Source organism: Callospermophilus lateralis, chromosome 14 (genome assembly GCF_048772815.1).
Source record: "Callospermophilus lateralis isolate mCalLat2 chromosome 14, mCalLat2.hap1, whole genome shotgun sequence".
Classification (NCBI taxonomy): Eukaryota; Metazoa; Chordata; class Mammalia; order Rodentia; family Sciuridae; genus Callospermophilus; species Callospermophilus lateralis.
The window spans coordinates 30,285,441-30,296,576 of NC_135318.1; the positions used below are offsets into that span (position 1 = coordinate 30,285,441).

The 11,136-nt window shown below is 43.3% G+C and overlaps 1 protein-coding gene across 3 annotated transcripts in view; it reads right to left on the reverse strand.

The window, feature by feature from the left end:
* Sos1 (SOS Ras/Rac guanine nucleotide exchange factor 1) overlaps positions 1 to 7,422 on the reverse strand; it is a 111,568-nt gene extending 104,146 nt beyond the window's left edge. For all 3 annotated transcript variants that reach the window (XM_076832526.2, XM_076832525.2, XM_076832523.2), the window contains exon 1: positions 7,111 to 7,422. In XM_076832526.2, the coding sequence (XP_076688641.1) occupies positions 7,111 to 7,197 (87 nt within the window). In that variant the 5' untranslated portion in view covers positions 7,198 to 7,422. The remainder of the gene's footprint in view (positions 1 to 7,110) is intronic.
* Positions 7,423 to 11,136: the final 3,714 nt, after the last annotated feature.

Here is an 11,136-nt window from a genome sequence, read left to right on the forward strand (position 1 = left end):
ATTACACAAAAAAAATATTCAACATCTTTGGCCATCTGACAAATGCAAATCAAAAGTACACTGAGGCTGGGGTTGGTGGCACATGCCTGTAATCAGCCGCTCAGGAGGCAGAGGCAAGAAGATGGTGAATTCAAAACCAGCCTTAGCACCTTAGCAAAGCCCTAAGCAACTCTCAGTAAGACTCTGTCTCTAAAATATAAAAAAGAGCTAAGGATGTGGCTCAGTGATTAAGTGCCCTTGGGTTCAATCCCTGGTACTAAAAAAACAACAGCAATAACAACAATACTGAGATTCCTTCTGATTTCCAGTCAGAATGGGTATCATTAAGACAACAAAAATCAGGGGGCTGGTAGAGCACTTGCCTAGCACATGTGAGGCACTGGGTTTGATCCTCTACATCACATAAAAATAAATAAATAAAAGAAAGGTACTGTGTCCATCTACAACTAGAAAAAAATATTTTAAAAATTCTGCAATAATGTGCAGACTGGAGACGGAGGTTCTGATTTTACAAAAAAAACAAAATACAAAAATCAATAAATGCTGGTGAGGATGGGATTTGGTGGAAATGTAATTAGTACAGTCATTAGAGAAGTCAGTATGGAAGTTCCTTAAAAAAGTAAAAATAACCATGTGATCCAGTTATACCACACCTGAACATATACCTGAAGGAATTATAGTCAGCAAAAACCAGGCACAGTGATGCATGCCTATATCCCCAGTGACTGGGGAGGCTGAGACAGAGGATCACAATTTCAAGGTCAGCCTCAGCAACTTAGTGAGACCCTCAGCATCATAGTGAGACCATTTCAAAATAAAAAAGGGCTGAGAATGTAGCTCAGTGGTAAAGGGCCCCTGAGTTAGGATCCCCAGTTAAAAAAATAAATAGATAAAATAAAATTTAAAAAAAAGAACAGAAAAGAAAGAAGGAAAGACAGCATAATATAGAAATACCTGCTTACCCATATTTACTGAAGCAAAATTCACAAAGCCAAGTTATGGAATCTAGGGACCCATCAATGGATGAATAGATAAAGAACATGGAGTATATATACACAATAGAGTATTATTCATCCAAAAAGAACAAAATTGTGTCATTTGCAGAAAAATGGAACTGGAGATCATCATGTTAAGCAAAATAAGCCAGACTCAGAAAAACAACTATTGCATTTTTTTTCTCATACATAAAATCTAGGGGGTTAAAAAAAGAGTAGGGGAGCAACATGAAAGTAAATGAAGACTATTAAAAAGGAGAAAGGGCATCAGGGGGAGAATCAGGAGAGGAAAGGGGAAGAGTAGGGGGTGAAATGATCAAGGTATGCTAAATGCATATAGTAGTATGCTATAATGAAACCCATTATTCTGTATAATTAATATGCCCTAATAAAATAAAATTAAAAAGCATAAAATTCTTTTGAAAATGATTTTTATTATTGCATATTGCTTTTACTAATTCATTTTAGAAAAAAATTGTGAATTGGGGCTGGGGATGTGGCTCAAGCGGTAGCGCGCCCGTCTGGCATGCTTGCGGCCCGGGTTTGATCCTCAGCACCACATACAAACAAAGATGTTGTGTCTGCCAAAAAAAAACTAAGAAATAAAATATAAAAAAAAAAAAAAAAATTGTGAATTGTATAAAAAGCATAACAACCTTTTGGAGTTACATTATATTCCTGGATTTATTTGAATGAAAATTGGAAATTTATAAAACACAATTTTTTTTGTCTTGAAATAAAAGGGTATTTCCACTAAAAGAAGAAGAAGAAGGAGGAAAAGAAAGCAGACTCTGTAACCAAATTACCTGGGCAAATCAGCTTTTCCAAATCTCACTTTTCTTCCCTTTGCAATGGACGAATAACAGTATCTATGAGAATTAAATTGGAGTATATGTGAAGTGTTTAAAGATAGGACCTGACAAACAGTTCAGGGCAAATTCTATTGCTTGTGTTACTGTACTCTTTCCTTGTTCAGTTCCTTCCCCAAAGACTCTTAACAATTTTGTCACCATCTAGTAAGAAGCAAAAATGTCTTTCCAACCTTGAATTTGAATTCCCTTCTTGCCTAAGCAGTATCTCACTTCTCCTCATTTAAAATTTGAAGGTGGGAGGGCTGGGGCTGTTGCTCAGTGGCAGAGCACCTGCCTTGCACATGTGAGGCACTGGGTTCAATCCTCAGCATCACATAAAAATAAATAAACAAAATAAAGATATTGTGTTCATCTATAACTAAAAAATATTTTTTAAAAAATTGGAGGTGGGAGCAGGTCATCTGCATTCTTTTTTCATGCATTTGTTCATCTTCTACCCTTTAAATAAAACTGTTCTGATACAAATGATCAATGACCCCTTAGCTGTGAAGTCTAACACTTTTTAGGCACTGAGTTACAACTGACATACAATAAACTGTAGATATCTAAAACTGGTCAATATGAAAAATTTTAGCATAGCGGCTCAGGAGGTTGAGGCAGGAGGATAAGTTCAAGGCCAGCCTCAGCAACTTAGCAAGGCTCTAAAAAACTTAGTGAGATCTAGTCTCAAAATAAACAAATATTCCCTGAAACCATCAACACAATCAAGATAAGTGAACACATAATCCTCTCTTTAAAACAAACAATGATCTATATTATTTGCATTTTCTAGAATTTCATATAAATCAAATTTTACAGAATATATGCTTTTGGTTTGGCTTTTTCAGCTAAAGTAAGACTCAGCCATGTTGTCAGGTGTATTGGTAGTTTTTTCTTTTATTTTCATTTACAATGTTGGGAAATGAACCCAGGACCTTGAATATGTTGGACAAGTACTCTACCACCAGCCCTAGTTCATTTCTTCTTATTCCACTATATGGCTATATCATAATTTGTTTATTCATTCTTATAGATGGACATTTGAATTATTTCTAGTTTTTGGCTGAAAACAGCTGCCATGAAACATTCATGTATAAGTCTTTCTATAGATACAGATTTAATCTATAGCTTTATTCCTCCTCCCTCCCCAAGCCACCACCAATACTGAGAAATGAACCCAGGAGTCCTCTTCACTGAGTTATACCCTCAGCCCTACATATTTTCAGACAGGGTCTTATTAAGTTGCCCAAAATGACCTTCATCTTGGGTAACTTAATAATGCCATTCTCTTACCTTGGCTTCTGAGTCACTGGGGTTACAGGTGTGCACCACTATACCTGACTATACTTATAGCTTTACTTACATACCTAGAAGTTTCAACGCTGCTTCATTAGATATCAATAGCCAATTACCAGTTTGAAAAGTACAGCTGGATAACCCAAAGGGACTTTTAAATCAACATATCCAAAAATCATTTTATGCCACTCTTCTCTCCATCCCAAAGTCCTCTACAATTCTCTATCCAGATCAAAGGCACTCAATTCAGAAACAACTCTTCCTGGTTCCTTTATTTCCCCCATCAATACTGCCTTTTAAACATCTCTCAACAAAACAGAATCTATCACATTTCCATTCTAGTTCAAATGTAGCCTTAATTCAAATGTATATCATCTCTTATTTGGACTAACAAACTAGCTTTCTAACTTTTCTCCTTGATTCAAGTGTCATTCTTTTTCAACCCATTTTCTTTCTTTTTTTTTTAATTTTTTAAATGTCAATGAACTTTTATTTTATTCATTTATTTATATGTGGAGCTGAATTGAACCCAGTGCCTCACACATGCTAGGCAAGCACTCTACCACTGAGCCACAACCCCAGCCCTCCAGCCCATTGTCTATTATGTGTGAAAGTGAATTTTCTAAAATTCAAATTTGGTATTACTTTTCTATTTAAAACTTCTCAGTAGCCAGTGTGCCATCAGTTCTGTTGTAATACTAGCAACTTCTGGAGGCAGAGGCAGGAGGATCACAAGTTTGAGGCTAGCCTGGGTAATTTAGAAAGGACCAATTAAAAGTGCTGGGGATTAGTTCATGGAATTCACCTAAGGATTCAACTCCCAGTACAAAAAAGAAATAAGTCCTACCCCTAAACAAACAAATGACAATAATCCTCCTATGGCTTCTATCTCTTCAAACTCCATCTTAACAAAAAAGTGTATAACCAATTCTCTCTCCAGACTCACCTCATCATGTTCTAACTTAGTCTTTCTGATTATATTGTTTACCTCAATATCCTTAGTGCCAAAGGAAATAGTCTGAGGTAGGCATGATATATCTGTGGGATAAGACAGGACTTAAGCTGATAGATGGAAAGAGATATAGTGGGACATTCTGAACATTTCAGGAAAAGTGGCAGTACTATCTGGCTAAATCATAAAGAACAGGAAAGATTATGGGAGGTAATCCAGTCAGAAGATCAGAATGAAGCCAGATCATAAATCACCAACAATTCCATGCTAAAAAACTGCACTTTATCCTACATTAAGCTCAAAAGACATCAAAGGTTCTGAACAAGAGTGTGACATGTTCAGAACTATCCTATAATTTCTGAATTTTGGAAAATAGATAAAGGGCAAGTGAGGAGGCAGTGAACTAAGAGGCTACCACATTAATCTAAGAAAGGAGGTTCAATTAGAGCAGTTAGAGGAAGGAATAGAACAATATCAAAGGGGAAAAAACATGCAACCTTAGTCCGAATGTGGTAATGCACAGAGAAAAGTCAGAGATTTCTTCAAAGTCTTGAACCAGTCAAATAAAATACTAAAGCTATTAATCAAAAAAGAAATTTAAAAACTGGCAGATGGAGGAGAAGGTGATAGTTTTAGTTTGGGTATTCCCTGACTCGGTTTATTAAAATTGAATGCCTAACAGATGTCAGGCAATGTATGTAAGGGGAATAAAATGAGGATACGATATCATCCCTGTTCTCTGAAAGCATTCAATACAGTTGGGGCAAGGGGAACACACAGTAAATTGGAACCCAAAATTCACTGCTAAGAGTTAGGATGGGGGCGAAAACAAAACAAAGGAGTAACATCCAATTCTGCCCTGGGGATTTAAGAAAGCTGTAGGGTTGAGTCCCAGAGGATGAGAAATGTCAAGTCCAGCAAATCAGGACATCCCAGGTGAAGGAAACAGCCTATCCAGAGACCTCAGGTGAGAGAACACAAATGGGGCACAGTAGTCTAATAGTCTGAAGGAAGAGTTCAAGATATGGACATATCCACATGAAATGTCCAGCAGGTATGTGAAAAATGCAGCTTTTGAGCTACATATTTGACCAAGAAATATATTTTTAACTTTGTCTTTGATATCTCAGAATTGTTGCCAGTGGACATTTAAATTACTGGAAGAATCTTACATATATCAAGTAGATGGTGTACATTTCCTCTCCTCCCATTAATTCTTCAATGGTACTCTGCTTAAAGTCAAAACTTGGGTTATGTAAATAAGCAAACATCAAACACCACAAGTAGGAATGTGGAAAACTGGAATACATGTCCTGTCTAAACAGGGAAAACATTTACTCAACTCCAGCAGTTTATACTGCCTTGCTAGACTGGGGACTCTAAGTGGAGAGATATTCCTATTCAAAAAAAAAACTGAAAATTGAGATTTTGTGTAGTATTCCCATTTTTAAATATTGGCAAATAATTACATTTAAAAATAAAACAACACTGTGCCAGTAAAATAAAATGTATCTATGGACAGATTTAACAAGGGCCACCCATGTGGGAATTAGATCACGTTTGCTTAGCCCCTACAGTGCTCTTTCCATTCCTACAAAGATCCTCATCTTGTATCTTGGTGATTCCCTCAAGATAGGAGCTGCTTGCTTCCAACAAAATGGCCCCAAACTGGTAATGCTTTAGAGGTTTTGTTTTGTTTTAAACACATCTTGAAACAAATTTTCATTGTCCCCTTACCCTGTCAGGATACCAGCTTCTAGTGTCACTGACACATGTCTCCCCTTCTGTTACAAGCTAATAAGTTTTCAGGTAAAGCAAAAGTAAATAGAATAAAATCTGATGGAATGCTTAATGAATCAAATATAAGATATATAACATCTCTTTGATTTTCTTAGAAATTATCACAGAGGTGTTTGTAACTAGTGAAACACTTGAGAGGGAAAGTCATAACATAAATTTGAAAGAGCAAATTCTACTAACAAACCAAATCGTTTCCATTGTCATACACCAAGAGGGAGAGGGGGACAACAGGTCAAAAGGAAAGTAAAAGTTGCTAGCCTTGGAAAAATATCATACCTTTTAAGATATTTATGGTAAAGTAAAAATGTTTTGCATCAAAGGTACACCATTATCTCAATTCTCAGGAGGAGCAAAATGATATTTTAACTAGAGAGCCTGACCATTCTTTGAGCAAAAAGAAGAAACAATATAAAAACAATGTCTATTGAAAAGGTAAATGAAGAAAAGGAAACAAAAATAATGTTTTTAAATTCATTCAAACACACCGATTTCAGATGTTTTAATACTGTATTTACTGTCACAATATTGCTTTAGAAGTTTTTACACTTGCAGCGTAACTTTACTTAACAAAGAGGCAAGCTGAAAGTAACATACATAGGTTAAAAATTCTTAATAAACCAAATGACCATACTAAGATTTTCAAACCACCCAAACCCCAGCAAAATCTGAAAATAGTGGCAAGGGCAACGGCCCCTGTTAATGGGGGAGCGGGGGTGTCAGTAGACTGTAGAGTTATTACTGAGGACGAGCAGAGCAAAGCAAAGCAGGCCTCCTTCTCGTTGGCAGGCAAGCTCGCAATTACTTAGAGCACGCATTATGGCCAGAGCATTCTTGAGCCAGCAAACCGAGAGTACTGGACACCTAAAACCGGAGGCTGACAGCAGCTCTGCCATAAGACCCAGAAGGCGGAAAAGTGTCCTGCTTTGACCTCCACTGAAAACTGAAGCTCCTCCAATTGTCTGAATCAAGGGGCAAGGCAACGGTGGTTGGATTATTCGGACAAACTGGCTTCCTGCGGCCTTCCCACTCATCGGGTGAATGTCAACACCGAGAGCCAGCCTAGAGTAGGGAAACCTAGTGTGCGCGGTCCTTCCAGGAGAGATGATGAGACAGGGAAGAAAGACTGCCCTGTGCGCCCCGCCTCCCCAGCCCTCGCCCAGCCTGGCGCCCGCGCTGGGGGCTGCAGCCGGGAAGCGGGGTTCCGCGCGCTCCTCACCTTTTTCAGCGCAGGCACCAGCAGCCCCCGCCACTTGGGCGCGTTCTCCTCGCTGAAAAACTCGTAGGGCAGCTGCTGCGCCTGCATGGTGCCCCCAGGGCGCCTCTGGGCGGGGAGAGGGGCGGCTGCGGCGGCGGCCGGGCCGGGGAGCCGCGAGAGGGCGAGCTCGCAGCGCGGAATAGGGCCGGGGCTCCTCCGGACGGCCCGGCCCCCTCCCGGCGCCGCGCGGCCGGGCTAGCCCTGGCGAGGCGGCTGGGGGGCGAGGCCCGCACCCGGCCACCCACCCGACACCAGCACCAGCCGCGGAGAGCGAAAGCAGCCCGCCGGCGGCGGCGGCATCCCTCACCACCGCCCCGGGGCCAGGCCCCCCGCCCCTCCCCGGCCCGCCGGCGCCGCCCCGGGCTGCCCTCCGCCGCGGACGCCGCCCGCCTGCCGGGGCCGCGCTCCCGGGCCCGGCCTGGCCCGCCGAGGAGCGGGCGGCTGGGGGAGGGCGTGTGGAGGGACGCTCCGACCGCGGCGCCCGCTCTGCCCAGCAGATTCCCGAACGCCAGACCCTCCCGGCGCGGCGGGACTGGGGCTGGGGTCTAGAGGGGGAGGGGACGAGCCCGAGGTCGTTGTTGGGGAATCTGGCTGCCCCGAGCGGCCGCCGCCGACGCCGGTGTAGCGCTGGAGCTTCCTACTAGAACACTGAACCTGCTCACTACTGAGCATGCGCCGCCGGGCTGGGCCGGTTCGCTCCGGGTTTTCCGGCTCCCGGTGGAGGAGGAGGGACGCGCGAGAAAGGGAGGGCGCCCGGCCGGGCAGTGGCTGCGCTCCCCGGGCTGCAGGGGAGGGGCGAAAGGATCCTTGAAGGCGAAGCCCGGCCGAGCGCGGCCCACGGGGGATGGGGATGTGAGAGCTAAGGCAAAACGTCCCCCATTGTATGGTCCGGCCTCGTCGAATCCCACCCCACTCCTGAAGGCGCGGGGCCTTTCGTTTCGGAGAAGGCCGTGTGTGTGTGTGTGTGTGTGTGTGTGTGTGTGTGTGTGTGTACTTTGTTCCCGAGCATGAAGATAAGGACTGCCCAGAACAAGCAATGTATAGTAAACAGACTGCACAAAAAATAGGTTCCCTCTCACGAAAGCTACTGCTCAATATTTACCGGGTAGTGTAAGTGATTGCAGTGTTTTCAATTGGTCTTACCATATCATCGAGAATAAATGTACGTGTAGTATTGATTTTGTGATTAGACTCGATCTGTTCAAACCCACTTCAAATGTGAATTCCAATAAGCACTTACTTCCAATGGAGGTTGAGACCTCTTTTACAGTTCCAGATCCCAGAGCATTTTACTTATGCCCCCCTCAGGATACACACAGACACATCTCCCGCCCGCCCCCCTCCTCCTCTTGGAACTAGATGATAAGCTTCTGGGAGGCAGATTTTTCCATCAACGCTCTACCCAGGATAGGCACTTAGTGCTTATGAAATGCTAAAGAAAGAGCATCTATATATTGTCCTTCCATCCCAGGGATGCAGATGTTTGTTAATAATAGTGGTACTGTGTGGCACAGTGCCGCAACCTTAACACCTCACAGTTTATCATTAAACACTTTCTGAAAATCATCTCATTTAATCATAATTACCTATTGTTTTCACTTCACAGGTGAGAACTAGTCTGGGTTAAAGTTGACACTGTGTTCTGCTATAACATAGATGAGAAATGTTTAAGCCATAGTTATTACTCTTTACTCTGAGAATCTGTATAAAGTCTTAGATTCTTTCATTTTAAAATGTGCACACATAATTTACATTTTTTAATTCCCCACACTTTTAAAGTGTTCACAAATCCTCTGGTTAAGACAGTAGAGGAACCATAGCTTGGAGGGGTGTTGGCAAATGAAAGGGGGGTTCAAAGAACATGTCAGTCATATCCAAATGTTTAAAGAGCTGTGATATGGTTTGTGTGGTTCTACATGACTGACCCAAGATCAGTTCTCTGTGGGAAACTATTCCTTGGCTTCACATTTCTCTTTAAATACATTTCAAACTTCTTACCATAGCATCTGGCTCCTATTTACATTCTCAACGTTTTCTCACCATTCTAAACCTTGGCTCACTACTCTCCAGTTACCCTGGCCTGATATTCCTAGAAAACACTAATCTCTTTCCTGTTTCAAAGGACTGGAGTTTCTCTCTGGAGTTCCTAGCTATTCACTTCGCTGGTTATAAACATCACGACCTCCCTCTGATCAGTCCAAGTAGTTCCCATCTATATCTTTCTACCATAAGCCTTGCATATTTCCCTGCTAGCACAGGCCTCTCTATTTTTGTCTTTGGCCCCCCTCGCACTAAAACGTAAACTCTTAGAGAACAGTATCTTGTTCATCATGGTATCCCCAAGACCTACGGTGCCTGCACAATCGATGGTAACAAATATTTCCGAAAGAATGAAAGTTGCATGGATGAAACTTTCAGAGACTCTATCATCAAACTTATCGCCCCCCAAATCACGCAATCTTCGAGGGTGTGCAAGTAAAAACTACTTTCACTCACTCCAGGACGTTAGGAGCGTTCAGTGGTTGGAATTGTTAATCTACAAGCTCCCCTTCAATTAGGAAACCTGTTTTAATTGCCGAGGAAATCAAGTCCTAGAAACATGAAGTACAGAACGGGCTGGTTACACTTAACGGCCGAAGCAAGTTTTCACTACTAGGGAAGTCCGGGAAGCAAAGAGAGCAAGCGCTGGAGGAAAGTTATAGCGAAGACTCCAAGCTTCTCAGCCCAGTAATCTAGGGGGAGTGTCGGGGCTGGCACAGCTAAGGTCACGGAGCACTCAAGCCCCTCTCAACTGCTTGCCTATATCTCTTGGGACAAAACAATACTCCTATCGGCACGCAACAAGAGAAGACTGCTACGCCAGACTCAGAAGCTTGTGAGTTTAGATGCAAAACTCCCCGGGTCCGCTCAACTTGAACCGCGGATTGAGGTCCCGTCGCGCATGCGCAGATACTTCAATTTTGACGCCCCTCCTCAGATCTAACGAGCCTCGAGCCCTAGCGGACGTGACGCACGGGGGCGCGTCCAGACGCTGTAGCCGAAGCCCGAGGCGGGGCGCGTCCAGGCTGGGTAGCCGAGTTCCGAGTGCGTCGGAGCTGGGGCGGCGAGGGAGGGGGCGGGGAGGACGTTCAGCCCTTAGGTGGGCCCTCTGCAGGTGGAAGTGCAGCGCTCGTGCTTTTCTTGGTGTCGCTGGCCAGGACTGTGTCGCCTGATTCCGCTGCCTCCCCGCTGTCAGAATTATCTACCTGAAGCAAACTTTTGTTCAAAAGCTTCCACTGGAGCCCCAGGATAAAGTCCAGAGTCCTTAACCTGATACTCATGGCCTTGCACAATCGAGCCACTGCTCTTTCCAGCGAACTCTCCCACTCAAAATGAACTTACCGTGCCTCCTACAAACCCATCACTTAAATGTTTCCAGTATGTGCTGCTCTGTGTGCCTGGAAGGCCAATAACCTTTTTCTCCAATTCCAGCAACACAGCCCCAACCCAGAACCCAGGTTCTTGCTCTTGGTGGAACTGGCACCCATGCTGCGGGCTCTCAGCTCCAGTGCCACCGTCTCTTTGAACTCCTTCCAAGCTTTCATGCAGGATTCCTTCCTTAGGATTTAGGGCCTGACAGGCATCACCAACAACTTTCAACCATTAGCCAAGTTAATGTATTCCCTCCTCTAGGGCAATATCCACCCTTCATTCTTTTCCTTCATTTAGATCTCTACCTTCAATTCCAGTTGTCCAAATACAATAGCATGTCTCCAGAATATTCTTGAGATAAAATAGTGGCTGAGAAAACCGGATGAATGCCAACCTTTTATTTACCTTTAGCTGATACTTGAGTCTCTTACCCTCGTGCCTCCTTTACTCCCCTGTCCCTCACGAAGATAGTACGAAGCAGGGTAGGTACAATTAGGAGTGATGATCAAGGGATCTTTAAGATACATGGAACTATTCTGTGCACATCTTCTTCAGGATCCCTACAGAGTCCAGCTT